This window comes from Dinoponera quadriceps, unplaced genomic scaffold, assembly GCF_001313825.1.
Source record: "Dinoponera quadriceps isolate SergipeBrazil2010 unplaced genomic scaffold, ASM131382v1 scaffold586, whole genome shotgun sequence".
Classification (NCBI taxonomy): domain Eukaryota; kingdom Metazoa; phylum Arthropoda; class Insecta; order Hymenoptera; family Formicidae; genus Dinoponera; species Dinoponera quadriceps.
In genome coordinates this window covers 361,418-380,099 of record NW_014554764.1, presented here as the reverse complement: position 1 = coordinate 380,099, position 18,682 = coordinate 361,418, and the positions used below count along the sequence as shown (strand labels likewise).

The 18,682-nt window shown below is 45.5% G+C and overlaps 1 protein-coding gene across 1 annotated transcript; it reads left to right on the top strand.

Annotated features, from left to right (window-relative positions):
- Positions 1–10,341: 10,341 nt before the first annotated feature.
- Positions 10,342–17,836, top strand: LOC106741620 (membrane-associated protein Hem). Its single transcript, XM_014613815.1, has 2 exons — positions 10,342–10,433; positions 10,511–17,836. Exon 2 carries the CDS (start codon positions 10,651–10,653, stop codon positions 14,017–14,019), a length of 3,369 nt encoding a protein of 1,122 aa, XP_014469301.1. The 5' UTR covers positions 10,342–10,433; positions 10,511–10,650; the 3' UTR covers positions 14,020–17,836.
- Positions 17,837–18,682: the final 846 nt, after the last annotated feature.

Genomic DNA, 18,682 nt, shown 5'->3' with positions numbered 1-18,682 from the left:
GCTACTACAAATACGTCCACGTTACGGTATCGGTGCCACTATTGTTGCGACTGAATGCATGCAACGTTCAGTAAATCGCTAAGGAGGTCTATTCGCGTAATAGATACCGGTTGACAAACTTAAGATATTCGTTGTATTAATCAAAATTCTCGTCTGTGCACTTGATTTACATATGTATGCGCGTATCATAATTTAAATCCTTTTGAAATTATGTACACGGGGACGATGTGAATACTCAACGATGTGCTGACTGCATATAGCTGCTAGACACAGCATTCCAAAATATCAAGATTGAAAATCTCGGAATTGGATATATTCACAAGAATACTATGTTAATAACTGATAGATATATAATTCCAAATATCAAAACTGAATGTCTCCAAATTTGATATAATTCTCAAGAATATTATGTTAAAAATCTTCGAATAAAAATATTCACGCTTTTCCGCCAGGTTTGACGGGCAGGAAAGAAATCGTCTTAGACGAGTGTCATGTGATTAGAGGAGAGTATTAATTTCCTTCGTACAGAATGCATCGTGGGTTCCATAAAAATACTCCGTGTCCTCATTCAAATGTGAATCCAGCACTCCCCTTTCCCTCTTCGTTATTCTATCCGCGGTCAGAGTCGGCGAGAAAGACCGCGACTAAACCTCCGCCCAATGAGGACGCATCGTTGAAGTATTCATGCGTCATAGAATTAACCTGGAACGTCTCGAGCTACGGGACTTAATTTAAAGTCAGACGGCGTAGAGAAAGCTCATAAATACGTGACCGACGCTCACATACCCTCGAACACAGGCGGCCACGTGCCGTGTGCGATGAACCAACCACACAAGCGCGCATATTTCTCCGCCCTTGGCGATACTACAGGGGCGAATAGCGTAAAGACAGCCTAGGGAATTTTCAATCGACCCTACCGTTTCCGGACTTTCCAGCTTATACGCGGAACCTTCGAACCTTTCGACCCTTTCGTGTGATTTCTTTTTTCAGGGAGAGCAACGTGATTTATCGCGCGGATAATAAGAGTTATCGCACGTGCGAACAAACTTCTTCTCGTAAATTAAAAACACATAATTCAATTGTATATCCAGGGCTCAAAAACCCGCTAAAATATGTATTGTAATTGATCGTAAGTAAAAAAAGACGTATGCAATAGAGCGATAGTAGTAGACTCGTGGTAATAATGTGATTAATTTACAGCAGATCTCTCTGTCGTTCGTGCGACTCTTCTTTAGTTAAAAATACTTTCACCACGTATTTCCTGAAATTTAACGCTTTCTCTCCTCAAATATATCCTCGTATATAAATGAATATCGATATGCTCTTATCGACAAAGCGCACACGGGCTTTATAGGCGGAAAATTAACTTACCTTCTAAGATTAACGAGAAAAGTTTCGTATTAGTTAGATCGCAATCTACTCGCGGGTACAAAGTTCCATGCATGTACATTTATGAGAGTGATATCGTGAACACGTCCGGCACGGCAACAAGCGATACCGCGCCAGCAACCCCGTCCGCTGGAGTTGCCACCGCCGAGAGGCGCGCGCGTTGCATCGTAGGCGCAGACGGAGGGACGGTGTTTTATAGCGCCTGCCATTACAATCCGTCTTTTATATCAATTTCATTTCCTTAAAAGTATTTTTACTGGCGAGGCAGGCCGCGATCACGAGCGCCATTCGTAAAACCGAATACGACTCCCAATGTGGCCGGCGGACTTTAATGCCGGAGACGGCGCCGCTATGATCGACGACGTTTTACTTAGACCGTCGTGTCCGACCAGTTACGAGAACCCGTCGCAAATTCACGTTGCTCCGGACGCGGTGTATAAATTTCGCGACCCACGATATGTAAGATTTCAATTTTGCGTTTTCGTTTTCGGGACCGACGGGGTCCCGGAGCAATATCAATTTTCGAGTTGTACATTACATCGGGCTAAACGCGCGAGCGAACCATAGAGTGCGAAGTTAGAGCGGAATGTTTAGTCCATTGAAACAATATCGAGTAACCTCCCGGATATCGACTGTATAACGCACAGCGCGTAACGAGTCGACAATCATAGCCGGTCGCTTCGATATGCTCGTCATAACCGGCTGTGTGCAGTCTCCTTTTATAGTTAACGCGTATGTAACTTGGCAACTGGGAAGCAATCACACACGGCACATCCTGCTGGTCCGACAACGCGGCAATGTTTCTGAATCGTAGCGCGCACTTCCGCTTGCAAATGCCGCGGCGGAATCCAGCGGGCTCGATAATTCTCCAGGCAACACGGACAATCAAATCCTGGGGACACGATCGCTAACACGTGTGAGTATATTAGTGCGGCTCTCCCCCGCGCCCTTGCTCCCCCCTCACGCCCAGGCCGTCGCATCCAGAATACATGTGGCGCGTATCTGCATACCTACCTCACCAATTACCATTCCTAGTATCTGTGCAGGACCGGCGAACGTTTCACGCTGCGCGCGCGGGTTCACATCGGACCCGTTGTTAAATTATACAGGGCCGCGCGCAAATCCTCCCCTTATTCCTTTTTCTTTTTTCCTCCACGGGAAAAGGAACTTCCGCCGGGCCGGTCTTTTGAAAATGAGAAGCCATTGTACGCGCGTTTAAAGACCCATTACGTGGCACACACGAATCCAAGAGTGTTCGACTTGAAATCCGCGCGCACGCGAGCGCACAGCTCGGAATACGCGCCGGGCGAATCGGAACTGCCGCTCAGCCATGCGGCACGAAATGAAAGATCGCGCAAAGTAAGGAATCGCGACTATACGTAGCGACCGTATAATCCGTTTCCCTTAATCCGCCTTGTCGGTATTTATAATTCAGAGCGTAATTTCCCTCCGTTCTCTCCGCCCGCTACGAGAGATCCGGCCGGGCGCACCAACACATCTCCGCCGCGCGCGAACATCGAATTCGCGTATAATCCCGGTGAATCTTTCGAAGTGTATGAAATTCTAACGAACTTATCCTGTTGCGCGCGCACGTGTATAACGGAATATGTAATTATATACATACACGAAGAGACTTACTTATGAAGACTCTCACGTATGAATACACTGATTAGGGGCACGGCAACCGCGCGCATGCATTGTAAGTCACTGTATCGTATTTTCTTCGTGTTAATCCGTCCGATCCCTCGCGCGTTTTCGCATGCAGCGACGAATATCGGTGAAAGATTCACGATCGCAGGGCTCGAAAATCGCGACGGTCGAAATGGGTCACAATTCAATGTAAAAAGAAAAAAGAAGAAGAAAAAGAAGGAAAAAATAGAAGCAACGTGTGATATACGACGAGCGAATCACGATAACTCGCAGTGTTCCAGAAACGAAGCCGTGATATCTATCGGACTAAATTGATGGATTAGCATAAAGAACGGCGCGTGATATACGTCCGAAATATATTCCCGATATTGCCACGCCAGAGATCTCAATATTAGCATAAGCTCGTAAATACTTTCCGCTCGATGCAATTTTTTTTCCACCCGCCTCTCGATATATTTCGGCGCGTTAATGTCAGGCACAACGGCGGCATCGCGCCATTCCCGATATATTAACTGTTTTTGTATAGGGTATAGGGTATGGAGAGACTGAGATACGTGAGGTTGATAAAACGCGTACTTATCCGGGGATGGAGATATATTATGCGACCGAGGTCCCTTTGACCCGTTCGCCGCGCAGAATGCTCGGCAAGGTTCTATCCAACTTTACGGCGGCGGTACGGGGCATCGGAAATCGACGCATCGATCTCGTAGGGTGGAGAAACTGGACGGGGGTAAATTGTGGGTCAAAGGTTGGGGTTAGTCTTGACGCGTCAGCACTTTAGCCCTCGTTAATGACGTCATTTACCAGTCTCGGGGCGCGCTAAGCCGAGCGTGAACGCGCAACGAAAGAAGGAACGGACGATTGACTGGTAAAATCCGGCTCCTCGCGATTTTGTGAGTACACGGACTCGAAGGCTGCTCCGCAGCTCTCTTTCTCTCCATCTCTATTCTCCCCTTCCCCTCCCCTCCTGCCCCTACTATCTCCCATGGCGATATTTTCTACGATACCCGTTGAATATTAACGCGGCGAGGTCGATACAACACACGTTATATGACGTTATGTTATGAATACAAAATTAAAATGGTAAAATGGCTGGGTTTAGCTTGACAATATTTAAAATTTAAAACGCCGCTTTCACGAATTATGTATTTCAAATAGGTGGAAAACGTCAGTGTATGCGGTTTAATTCATGAATAATTAAGTCGGAAATTAAAACCCCGATTATCTCCCCTCAGTTGGCGAAACTGTCGGATCAGTATTCAATTTTTGCTTGCGGAGAGTGCTCATTCGCGTGAATTATTAAAACCGTTCTATTTTGACATCGTTACAGTCCGCGCGCGCGACTGATTTTCTTACGGATGACGTGCCGCCGCGTACCACCGATCTGTTATCATCTATTCACGTTGTTTCGAATAGTAGAGTCTATATCGAGCCGGCTGCGGAATTGATTAGCTTTACGTATCGATTACCGATACGGCTTCTCGATTTTTTAGTAACCGCCGTTTCGCCGCGTTACGAATATCCGAACGCAATTTGAGAAACCGATAGCTCGCGCGCGACGCCCTAATTCCGATTGGATTTTTACAATTCCTTCGGGTTTCCGCTTGCGCGGCGAGCGCGCGACGAGCTCTCACGAAGTCATCCCGGCAGAAAATCGCCGAATCCTACGGGGCGAAATTATCTTTCGGCGATTGCCGTTTACATCGTCCGGCAGCTTCCGTACCATGGAAGTCCATATCATGCCGAGAGGGGTCAGAGGGAGAGAAGAGACGGAGGGGGGAGCAAGGGGTGAAAGGGGGGATCCATACAGTCCGCGCGCAGAGTCTGTAGGTCCATAGCCGGCTATAGCTTGCCTCTGCAGTTCGCCGGCTATTTCCCATTTGGCAGGCGAGCCAGACCCAGCACTTTTGGTGCCAACCGATAATTGGACGAATCACAGTCATTCGCTTCGCGCGAACTACTCCTCTCTCCGTTCCTCTTCACCCTTTCTGCGTTTTCGCTCTCTCTCTCTCTCTCTGTCACCTCCCCCCCCCCTCTCTCTCTCTTTCCCTCGCCGTCTCATAGTTTTCTCCCTTTCGACCGCTCGCACTAGACGACCGATTCTACCCCTTGCCATCGGGAGGGAGACCGTTGCAGAGGGGTGCACTTTCACCCCACCGGAAAGACGAGGAAAGTTCGATTAAAAAGCACTGTTTCATTAGGCGAAACTTCGCGGGGTAATTCATTAATATCGAATTATTTCAGCTTTATAACGCTTTTTCTAGAATCACTAAGATAACCGTAAGAAATAGACTCGAGTTTTTAATAGACGTCCCCGGTAGTTATCGAGATTTCGTCATGCTTCCTCCGCGACGTATACGTTTGCTACTCGGCACAGAAATTCTGTATACGCCGAGCTTATTATTATCCTGGATTATTAATACACATATGTACGTCGGAATAGTAGAGATAATATTATAGAGAAAGATATTTTGATTTTTCCAATATACGTTTCACAATACATATAAACTATGATACGCGCAACGCTTTCAATCATAATTGCCAACGCATAATATATCGCTCGCGGGGTTGATACATAATAGCCCTCGTCCAATATACACGTACGCTATTGATTTGTAATACACTGGCAGGAGTTAATTACATCTGGTTCCCTTCCACCGCAGCTAGCTTCAAGTGCTCGGCCCCGTTTCGGGAAAAAATCCGTTCTCACGAGCGACGAATCGAATTTTCACCCTACATACGGAGTCTCGCGGGGAGATCCGATCTCGCTATCGCACGAACGAGCTTCGATGATCGCGGGAAAAGCGCGCAAAGTCGTCATGAGAACTCGATATTCTGCGGAAACGCATGCGCGTCGACCTTAAGGCCATTCTACAATAACGTCAAATATGCAGTACGACGTAAGCAGTAAGCTAATCGACCAACCACGGCCGATTATTCTTGGACTGTGAGAATCAAATTGGTCAATTTAGCTCATGCTTACGTCTTACTGTACACTTTACGCTATCGTTAAACGGCTATTACGACGAATCTCGATCTCGCTCGACCGCGATAGAGTGTCTTCCCGATCATTTATTCACGAGAGGAACAACTGCGAGATGCGCTTTTCTTATCATCCTAATCCCGGTTCCAGTTACGTCTCGTCGGAGAGAGCCGTCGAGATGAATAACGATATTTGCACGCGCGCAGGACGTCGCGAGCCGCGCATTATGGGAAAATCGAAAAACGAGCGGAGTCCTTCAGGGTCGCCGAGTAGGCTCCCGCTAAAACCTGTCGGTTTGCTTCAGAGGCAATCACAAATTCACAGAGCATTAACCTCGCGTTCGGGAGCAATAGGGTACGATAGGGTGGAGAACGCGAAGGGAAGATGGGTAAACCGGGGGGTACACGGCGGTAACGTTACGGGAAGTATGCGCTATCTGCAGGATCCATGCTATTTGCGTAAAGTGGCCTAACCTACCCCCATTGCCGCCGTCCCCTCCAGCCTCGATTCCGCGGTAACCACCTACGTTTAGACAGCCTAGAGGGTAATACATTGTTTGCTCTTCGTTCGCTAAACTAAACCGCATTCGGAATTAATTGCACGTTAGGAGGCCGCGAGATAATTAAAGCCGCCCCGATTGCTTTCCTCCCTTGCCCCCGATACGTCGTTAGGAAACGCCGCCGTTGGACATCTTCGTAGTTACGTGTTAAGCTCTATATAGACGGATGAATTTTGGGATACGACAACATTATACGGCTCTGTTTTCATATTCATGAGATGCCCGTAGNCCCCCCCCCCCCCGTACTCTCTGTGCGACTTTACGTCCGTTTTTTACCATGCTACAAAGTTATCCGCCCTAATGTCGTCGAGCTTGATTCTGCTGAGATGCATAAATCGAACTCATATCAGACGCGTTTCCTATTTTACGTAAAAAAAAGTACTGCATTCGTTTTATATAAAAAAAAGCAACGATGACTCTTACCTTCTCAAGCTTATCTTTGAATAGCTCAATATGTATAACGAGTTCTCTTCATAGTATGAATATTTGAGAGTTCATGACAAGAAAAAAGTCATGAACGATACAATGCAAGTACGCTTTTAGAACAGTCTCATAAAGAGAGAGGGCAAAAATATATATAGAACGTCCATATTTTACAAATTTAATGGCAGAGCTCAGAAAAAATGTGACTAAAATGACACATTTTGGACAATAATGAATATTTTAACAACTTGTCGAGAAATAGTGGAAAAAAGATGACTTAAGTGACCGGATGGTAGCGCTGACGTAAATAAAAAATGCACAAGTGCCAATCTACGCGCTAGAATCACAAGTAAATATAGTTTTTACTTCATTTTTGTCACGAACAGTCTTACAACAGCCTAATTTACAATAACCGAAACACCGTTCGGCATGATATACTCGACAAGTCGAAGCAAACAATCACTACCACCAGATCACTGCGCTTTAACAAGATAATTCCGACTTACTGTTCGAAGCTGCGTGAAATCCCTGTGTAATATCCGCGAACATTTTTCCAAGGATGTGCGGATTCGTCGGCGATCTGCGAGCGGGCGATTTGCGAAGACCCATGGGAACCGTGATGTACGCTGCTCGAAATTGCGAGGACGAGCACGCCGAGCGATAATCGGATCGATCATACCGGGGAATGACTCGCCTGCCGAAGGAAATTGGTCGTTAGTCATTCCACCTGGCCTCCTCCGAGCAGGAAACAATTACGGACTCGCAGTCAACAGAAGCGATTCGCGCTCGCTACGATCTGGGAGAGACCGCTTAGCCTTCTTTCTCTCTCTTTCTCTCTTCCCGTCTCTCCCTCTCCCTCCTCCCCGCCGGCTCTCTTTCTCTCTTTCGATTCGTTCGAGAAAAGCGAACGAGAGGGCAAACACAGCGGCCAAGCCCCTCTATCGGTCGATAATCTATACGCTTTTTTCCCCGCGGAGGAACGCCCACGCCGAAGACCGGCAAGAAGCCATTGTTTCTCCGCGTACGGCCGGTTTGATTGTGCTAATGAAAAATGGGAAAGTAGTAAAACCGAGCCAACGAGGGCCCGCGCCGTCGAGAAGAGGGCTCGGCAGCACGGGAGGAAGAGCGAGATGAGAATTGAACGGCATCCAAAAGCGCTCATAAACGAATAACACTCATAAAAGATAAGATATCGAAGGATTATATCCATTATCATATATCTGGATATACCGGGGCTTTTTGCCTGACACCGCGGCTACGCGCTGTTTCCCTGACGTATGACGGATATCAGTCCCGAGTTACGCTCGCCGATACCATCCGCAAAGTATTCTGTGGCACGAACGAATGATATATTGCGGGCAAATATTAAGTTATGTACACGAGTTGGGGCCATCAGTCATTTCGCGAACATAGCAAAGAGGTGGTCTTTAGCTTTCGACTTTGAAAGCCGCGTTGCAGCATGTGGCTCACATTTTGCTGTCGTGCTTATAACTTTATATCGTTACGAGCATTAAAGTCATTTCCCCCGCCGATACTTTTTCTCACTATTCTCTAATTTTATTTGTATAGCAAACTTGCGAATGATATTATCAGACTTTTAATAAATCACACTCGCGTCTTTCACTTATTCCTTCTATAAACTTCGTTATCACGGTAAGATCTTGAAAATATTACATTACAACCGATAAAATTAAATTACATGTTAATACCAAGGGAAGAGAAGATTGTATGAGAAGATTATATATAAAATTAATTATATAATTATATATAATTATATTAATAATTATAAGAATAAATCATATGTATTTATATATAAGAATAAATACATATGTATTTATCGTAAAATAAACAACGTTAATAAACCATGTTTTCAATTATCGGCCTCTCAAGAATCGCTTTCATTTATCTCGCTTTATTTTATACGTGAATTTTTAAAATAACTGGCTGCTACTTTCTTAAATAATATATAATGCTTAAAATCGTCATGAAAAATTCACCCAACAGCGTATAAATGTACAAAACCCTGTTTAAAGTTGTACAGAACATAATTTCGCTTCGAGACTACTACAGAACTGCTGGTAAGTTACCACTGAACAGAAAGTCAAGTGGGATATCCTTATGATAGGTGACGGTAATACTTACCGACGGTTCCTTCGGCCAGTCGAGGCAGTAAAGCAATCATTTCGAATGTTAACCGCCATAACTGCTATCTCTCTCCTTCCCTCGGCCCTGCCTTTCTTTCGCTTTGAGACTGCTACAGAAGAACTGCTGGTAAGTTACCACTGTATAGAAAGTCAAGTACGATATTCTCCTGATAGGTGGCGGTGATACTTACCCAACGGTTCCTTCGGCCAGTCGAGGGAGTAACTCAATAATTTTGAATCTTAACCGCCATAACTGCTATCTCTCTCTTTCTCTCGGCCCTCCCAATTCTCATTTAATCAACGATCCTTTGTCATGATATGCGGCACGAAACTCATTTTCGACATTCCTAACGAGCGTGATACGCGTGTAGGACTCTTTCGGTAGACGAGAGCGTAAAGGGCAGCGAGTCCTACCCCGAGCTGCTACGAACGTCGATCGCGTGATCGTCACTTGCATTCCATTCGATACTCATGACGGCCGTTTCAGAATATTCACGCTCGGCGGTGCGATAATTTGTCGTGCCAAACGCGTGACGCTTATTGTCGACACTACCGACGGAAAATCATGCCCGAGGCTCACCTTCGGCAAGCCGAAATCGCGGATTATATGGAACGGCTCTCGGATTACGACCCGACGCGCCATGATCCGTTCCTCAACTGACTTCTCCGATCTGAACATATCGCGATTGCAATTCTCGAAGTATCAATATCGAGATCTCACGATGTACGGTGCATCGTGATGAAGCGTGTACTTCACGATTAAGATTACTTGTATGATTTTTAATCCTAATCTATATATATATATATATGTATATATGGTTAAAAATGATACGAAATCCTAAATGTAAATAAATGTTAATGCATATATAACCTCTAATGTTACACTGATAGTGTTTTTGTAAATGTCGAATAGAAATTCGACACACAAGCGTCGAATGTATGAAATCGAGCGACGAACAGTAGTTAAGTACGTTAGTCGGGCACTCCAGTTTAACAAAACGAATGTTTAACTCCCTCACGAGAGTGAAGTCTTTCGTCCGTGTAACTTCGAGACAGCGATAACTTGAAAATTCTTCTTACTTTACAGCTCTTACAGATTTTATACGCGCGCTCGTCTCACCTACGCTGATTACTCACATCTAGTTCACCGCGATGGCAGCACCGTGTCTCAGATAGCGGCGCCCTTCGCGTGGTATGCACCATGGTAGAGCACAGCATACAGCCAACTCGGTCTGTCGTATTATTATGCCGTTGATTTGCATTCAATATGTAACCCCGACGACAGGTGAGTACACGAATCATGAGGTGAAGAACGAAAAGTGTCGTGACAACGTTTGTGACAGGTATCGTCTCTTCTTGCAGGAAATTAGAGGCAACATTCGTCGCATCCGGTGAGGTAGATTACCCTCAGGGGTGGGGTCAAGAGTAATTATCACTGTAATTTGAAGAAAACGAACGAGTAATGTGCTAATTGCGTGAGTGTCGATTCAAGGGACGTCATCATGGCCCGACCTATCGTGCCAAGCCAGCAGAAGCTGGCTGAGAAGCTGACCATTCTGAATGACAGAGGCATTGGTATGCTCACACGTATTTATAATATAAAAAAAGCCTGTGGCGATGCCAAATCGAAGCCTGCCTTCCTCTCCGACAAGGCACTGGAGTCTTCCATCAAGACGATTGTCAGGAAGTTTCCTAATATCGATATCAAGGGACTGCAGACCATCACGAACATTCGTAACGAGATCATCAAGTCTCTGTCGTTGTACTACTATACATTTGTTGATCTGTTGGATTTTAAGGACAACGTCTGCGAGCTGCTGACCACCATGGATGCTTGTGGCGTTCACATGGACATTACAATTAACTTCGACTTGACCAAAGGGTATCTGGATCTTGTAGTCACGTATGTCAGTTTGATGGTCCTCCTGTCACGAGTGGAAGATCGTAAAGCGGTGCTGGGGCTCTTCAATGCGGCCCACGAGATGGTGCACAGTCAGTCGGATCCCAGTTTTCCTCGTCTAGGCCAAATGATTATGGACTACGATGCCCCGTTGAAGAAACTCTCGGAAGAATTCGTGCCGCACTCCAAGTTGCTGAAAAACGCTCTAATTTCCTTGTGGCCGATATATCCTGGTAGAAACTTGACTGCTGACACATGGAGAGCCGATCAAAAATTGAGCCTCGTTGGTAGTCCCGGCCAGATACTCAAGGCAGCAGCAACGGAGACCATGTCCTGCGAAACGCTGAGTTTGGACAGAATCGAGAGATGGGTAATTCTTGGATTCACACTTTGTCACACGTTCTTAAGCCAAGAACAACCAAACAAACTGTGGATCACTGCTTTAGAATCTGGCTGGGTATTGGCGTTGTTTAGAGATGAGGTAATCTACATACATCAATACATTCAGACATTCTTTGAGAGTATGAAAGGGTACAGTAAAAGAGTGTCGGAAGTGAAGGAATGTTACAATCAAGCAGTACAAAAAGCTGGCTATAGGCACAGAGAACGAAGGAAATTCCTGAGGACTGCCCTGAAGGAATTAGGTTTAATTTTAACCGATCAGCCTGGCCTCCTGGGACCGAAAGCACTGCTGGTCTTAATGGGTCTCTCCCACGCGAGAGACGAGGTATTATGGCTACTAAGACACGGGGATAACCCACCCATTCAAGGTAAGGGCAAAGGACGGGGCGGCGAGGATTTGGTGGACCGTCAGTTGCCGGAGTTACTCTTCCACTGCGAAGAATTAAGAGCTTTAGTAAAAAAGTATTCTCAGGTGCTTCAGAGATATTACGTCCAGTTCCTCGCGGGATTCGACGCCCCTGCTCTACATCAGATGATACAGAATCTCCCTGTTTGTCCCGAGGATGAGGGCGCTATTCTTAGTGATATGTGTTCAACTATAGCTAGTCTGACTGTGAAGCAAGTCGAGGAGAATGAATTGTTTGATTTCCGTGCCTTCCGACTGGACTGGTTCAGGCTGCAGGCTTATATGTCTATCGCGAAAGGCAATATGAATCTGGCTGACAATAGAGAACTAGCTTCCTTCATGGATACGGTGATTTTCCACACAAAGATGGTCGACAATCTGGATGAGATGCTAGTCGAGACATCAGACTTATCCATTTTCTGTTTCTACAGCAAGATATTCGAGGACCAGTTCCATATGTGTCTCGAGTTTCCCGCTCAGAACCGGTACATCGTCGCATTCCCGCTCATATGCAGCCACTTCCAGAGCTGCACCCACGAGCTCTGTCCGGAGGAGCGTCATCATATTCGCGAGAGGAGCCTCTCTGTCGTCAACATGTTCTTGGACGAGATGGCCAAGGAGGCTAAGAATATCATCACGACCATTTGCGACGAACAGTGTAACATGAGCGACAAGCTGTTACCGAAACACTGCGCTCTATTAATATCGCAGGTTGTCAATCGCAAGAAGAAGGACAAGAACAAGAAGAACATGTACGAGATTCACAAGCCCGGTATAGAGAGCTTCAGGAAGACCCGGGAGGAGTTGACGACGATGGACAAACTGCACATGGCCCTCACCGAGCTGTGTTACGCCATCAATTACTGTCCTACCATCAACGTCTGGGAGTATACTTTCGCGCCGAGGGAGTATCTCCATCAACATCTGGAGTCGCGATTCGCCCGAGCGCTCGTGGGAATGGTCATGTACAATCCGGACACCAGCGAGATAGCCAAGCCGTCGGAGCTCTTCGTCAGCGTCAGGTCCTACATGAACGTCCTTCAGACCATCGAGAATTACGTGCACATAGACATCACGCGCGTCTTCAACAATGCCCTGCTGCAGCAGACCCAAGAGCTGGACAGCCACGGCGACAAGACCATAGCCGCGCTCTACACTCAGTGGTACTCGGACGTCCTGCTGAGGCGAGTCAGCGCCGGCAACATCTGCTACTCCGCCAATCAAAGGGCGTTCGTCAGCCTGTCGGTGGAAGGCGCCATACCCTTCAACGCCGAGGAGTTCTCCGACATCAACGAGCTGAGGGCATTGGCGGAACTGATAGGGCCGTATGGTATGAAGATGCTGAACGAGAATCTGATGTGGCACATCGCCAGTCAGGTGCAGCAGCTGAAGAAGCTGGTGACGGGCAATAGGGACGTGCTGGTCGCCTTGCGGACGAACTTCGACAAACCGGAGGTGATGAAGGAGCAGTTTAAGAGGCTGCAACATGTGGACAATGTTCTTCAGCGAGTCACCATAATAGGCGTGATTCTTAGCTTCCGGCAATTGTCGCAGTCCGCACTGGTCGACGTGTTGGAGGAGCGCATACCGTTCTTGCTGAGCTCCATATTGGACTTCAGACATCACCTGCCATCCGGTGACCCTATGCGCGTCGTCTCCGAAATGACTTCAGCCGCAGGCTTGACCTGCAAGGTCGACCCTACACTGACGACCGCGTTGCGCAACCAGAAAGGCGAAGCCGAAGAGGACGAACACTTGCTCGTATGTTTATTGATGGTCTTCGTAGCGGTCTCCATCCCTAAATTGGCTCGGAACGAGAACTCCTTCTACCGTGCGTCGCTCGAGGGCCACTCCAACAACATACACTGCATGGCTACCGCCATAAACAATATATTCGGAGCGTTGTTCACGATTTGCGGGCAGAACGACATAGAAGACAGGATGAAGGAATTCTTAGCCTTGGCCTCGTCGAGCTTACTGAGATTAGGCCAAGAAGCGGACAAAGAGGCGACTCGAAACCGAGAGTCCGTCTATCTGTTGCTGGATCAGATAGTCCAAGAGTCTCCGTTTCTGACGATGGACCTGCTGGAGAGCTGTTTTCCCTACGCACTGATCCGCAACGCATATCACGACGTGTACAAGCTGGAGCACTCGCAACCGTGAGCCTAACGGCGGGGCAGTCGCGAGGGAGACGTGGTGCTGCATTAATCTAACTTGCCACTCAGGGCCACTTTTTTACGTCCACTTACATCGGAGGCAATCGCGAGGAATTTGCTGTTAAACGCCCCGCGCGGCCGTAAAGTGATAACGGACGGAGCGGAATTCCGGCCACGTACCGATGATAAAGTACAAGGGTGTATCAGCGCAGGCTGGTAGAAGAGTGGTAAACGCGCACGATCGTTCGTAGAATTGACAGTTGAGATCAACCGCTCGGTGTTTTAACGCAAAGCTTATCGAAATGCATTTCTAGCGTTCTCTCTCTCCTACGTTGCTCGCGTCACGTCGTGTGATTTGCGTTTTCTTTCTCCCTCGGGCGCTAGTGTAATTAAATACTACCTTTTTATCAAGAAGAGATCTTTATTAAGGTGAATCAATGAACGGACAGTTCGCCGAGACTCGCGGACTTTCGTAATAACAGCCGCGACGATGCATTTTGTAATATGTACAGTATACCTCTAGTTTACATTCGACATCCGGCTTGAAGTATTTGTTAGTACATAAGTGCATATCTTAAATTCCAGTCGAGTATTAATTATATAATTTAACGTGAATGAATTTTTGTATTGCACGCGGGGACGCACGATGTAAGCTCCCACGATTCCAAGCTAAAGATCGCGATATTCATGTATCACACACAGTAGGTATCGTCACTCACCCACTATGACTTTTTAATGTACAATTGTAACTTTTACAATAGTTTATATAATAAATAAAACTATGTGTAAAACGATTCACGCGCAACTTCTTCTCTCCCGATGGGTCCGCCCGATGGGTCCCAGAAATCACACGCCGGTAAATGTAAAATGTATGCTTTATTTAATTCTTTACAATGTTTTTGTCTCTTTTAATCACATTAACGTAACACAAGAGATATTCACAATCATAATCCTTTTATTTATAATATCCTTAAAACACTCGCCGCAATTTTTTTTTCTTCTAGACATTTTGGGAAAAGAGAGAGTGGTGGTCTGAAGCTACGTTCAGGCGATTGGTCAGTATCATGCTCAGTTGTAACTTACAATAAAGAGAGATATACCTCGAAAACGCATCGCTCGAATTTGCACCGACTAAAAGTAGAGGTACGGCACGAACGTAAGGGCCACTCGGTGATATCCAAGTGGCGCTCCGAATTAAAGGAGGAGGAAAAAAGAAACGTACGATTCTCGTCGGGGAAACAATTCGTCCGCCAAGTGTGATCGGTACAAAGGGCACGAAGTTACGCTTAAATAATCCCGGATGCACGATGTTGATAGGTCACCACGTTTTTGGATCGATAGAAAAAATATAATCTTCGATTTGTTTTTTGTTCTTTCCTCTCTAACATTATGTACAAGTGATAGAGTAGTATGTGCATCGCGTCACAGTGATGCGGCTCTGGATTAAGATAGGTACACGCCGCGACGGCCTTGCGGCGATTTCGGTTATCGTATCGACGTGATATATGTATATATGTATAACCGGTGACTCGACGACACGCTACCGCGACGATCCGCGGCGGAGGTTTATTATCACGAGAGGGCGGGGAAGAGGGAGCGGGTGATTAAAATCGCATCTTAATCCAGACGTCGCGGAAACGAAGAAGCTTAAGCATATGTAGTTAGAGGTCACCTGGGACAAATGATGAAGGAAAATTTATTCTTATCTTTATACTCCTTCCGTACGCGCAAGCGACTTCTTCATCGTCAACTAGTAACTACGCCCTGACCCCACTCCACGCCCGTTCTTTAGGCTTTTTTCGAGACGCAACGAGGCACCGCTATCTATTTTGTCTTCTCTCGATATTCTACCTTTGACCTTTGATCATTCAGTCGTCCGAAGTGGTAGTGGCAGTGAGATGGAAGCAAAAGTAGTTGGCGCGCATCGCGTCGCTCGGTCGTCGGTTCGTTCCACAGGCGAATACTAACTACCTCGAGATTGCTCATCGAATGGCAGTGGCTCGGAACGAAGCGATCGCCCGGAAATTCCCGATGACTGTCCGAACGACGTCGTTTGTACAGTCGCGCTCTTTCTTCAGCGTATACGGAAAAAACTTCTTTACTTTCTGGCGTAAAAGGAAATTTCAAAACGGATGTATAAAAAGTCCTCTTTTTCGTATAATCTATGACGGTTATCTAAGAAATTCGCGTACATGTCAACGGCTCGGCCGAACGTTTGGGAGGGACCGCGACTATAACGTCCGTTCAACGGGAAAAAGTTTCTAACGATACACGCTATAACACAGTAAAATTAATCGAATTTTGCCTCGTCACGTTCATTGGCAGTAAGTCGCGCCCGCGGTTCTGCGTGCCGCGGACTGTTGCTCGCGTCGAAACAAACGAAATCGTACACAATGGTGTCACGGGCGACTGCGAGTGGGGTCAAACGGAATTCCTTTGCACCTACACGCGAGAAATGTCGAAACTTCCTAGATAACGTTGATCGTACGATTCCGCCGGTCCACGATGGATCGTTACAGAAACTTATCTTTAAAACCTAAAGGCTCGATTACACGCACGTACAGACACTCGTTCGTCAACCTTAACTTCCGCGTTCCTGATTACAAAATACAGAATAATATTTCGCTATAATACAGATCTGATATAAAAACAAGTATTTTTTGTATTCGCTTTTACCATTTGTTATGGTTATATAATCATTTCATAATATTAGTATATTTACACAGATATACACGCTCGCAGTCTCCTTTCTCGCGTTCTCGCACTCACGCTAATTCCCTCTCACGCCCGAAGAACTTTTACTTTCCGTCTCATTTTCTCTCGTACTTTCGCTTTCTCTCTCTCTCTCTCTCTCTCTCTCTCTAATTCTCGTTCTCACAAGATCTCGTATGATCCACCTAATAATCACATTGCGTCTATTGTACATTTCCACACGATCCGCAGACTCGTATTATTAGCGTCTTTGCTGGCACCTCCTCGTTTGAATCCTGCATCCCTGTATCCACGTTTTCGCCTAGACAAAACACTCTTAAAGTTACAACGCAGAGAGTTGTAGTTTAATTGCGGATAGACACACAGTAATATACGAATCACACCAATTAATCAATAGCTGTGAACACGATAGAATTTCTGTCTCTACGTTCTGGATGGATTTCTTATGTAACTGACAAAATAGAGTCCAATGCAAACTTGTCGCGCGCGCGTGCACGCGCGAATGTATGATCTCGTCGTGTTTACAAAGTAATAAAAACGACATCTAGTGATCGTTATTATCTTATCTGCGCTGTACTTTAAAATATGTGTTCCGCTATATGAATGATTGTATGCAACGATTGTAAATGTGAAGCTGATGAAAAGTCATGAGGCTAATTTCTTAATCCTTCACTTCAGAAAATTGCATTCGTTTAATATCGTTATAGAACAGTATGAGTAAAAGTGACAAGTGTTCACTAACAGTCATAAGAACGAGTTGTAATCGATCAAGAAAATAAATCTAATTTCAACGAGCACACGTTCGTGCGATATTATTCTTTGAGACGAATCTCGATTCGATGTTACTGCTAACTTGAATGTGCTTCTTTCACATTTTTTTACATTATTTTACCCACTGTCAATTGATAATACAATTCGAACAAGATCGAACACAGATCTCGACGTTGGCGCGTTTCTTCTTTTTTTTTCTTCTACATTTGCATAAGATTTGGCGTTTCGGAGAAGGGAAGTGCATTATTGATCGTATCGACAATGGTTTAACAGCACCAGATACGATTCATCGCGAGGATGAAAACCGATCTCGTGTTTATCGCTTACGAGTATGCAGCTGTGTACGTGTGAGCCCATGTATATATATAATATAACATGTCGCGCGTCTCTCTTTCTTTCTCACTCTCTCTCTCTCTCTTTCTCTCTCTCTCGATAAGAGGGCTCGTCTTTGGTCCGCTATACGCATAGTCGCGCGTTTACGGTGCAGCCCCCGACTTAATAGCATGTTAAAACTCGTATTTAATTAAATATAACATTCGCAAAGATAAATTATCATCTGCATGATATAACTAATTAATAATATTAATGTAATAATAATAATAGTATTAATAAGCATATTCTTAATAATGATCAATATCATCTCCGTGTTCATATGTAATAGTTAATGGAATATCGCTACAGAGAAACGCATTACATTTTTGTTGCTGCTGCTTTCATATCCTTCGTAGTCTCGCATAACTTCACTCACTTCAATTGGCTAATACAAATTAGTATAAGAATAATACATATCGTTAATTATTATACTACAATGGTACAGAGATCAAGCGAATGACCTGTGATGGTTTGGTAATGGTAGAGTGCCATTTCGCTCCAGAAAGTCGTTTATATAAATCAGTCGTCGAAACTGCGAATATTTATATATATATATATATGTATATGTATAAACAATGTTGTACGTACGAGATATTCTATGCAACAGTCTCGAGCTCCTTCATGTTTCTTTCTCATGTCGCACGAATGAGTCGTTTGGTGCATCGAGAGTCTCTGAATTAAATTGGCGCATACGCGTGCCATTAGACGGTAAAATTTCATTCCAGTAGAAAACGATTTTTCGCGCATCACGCGTTAAGTTAATCGGAAATTGAACAGACTACTATTAAAACGACGTCTTTGGAAAACTCATTTGT

Excerpts from the sequence above, each read along its gene's own strand:
- LOC106741620 (XM_014613815.1), top strand. The coding sequence starts at position 10,651 with ATGGCCCGACCTATCGTGCCAAGCCAGCAGAAGCTGGCTGAGAAGCTG.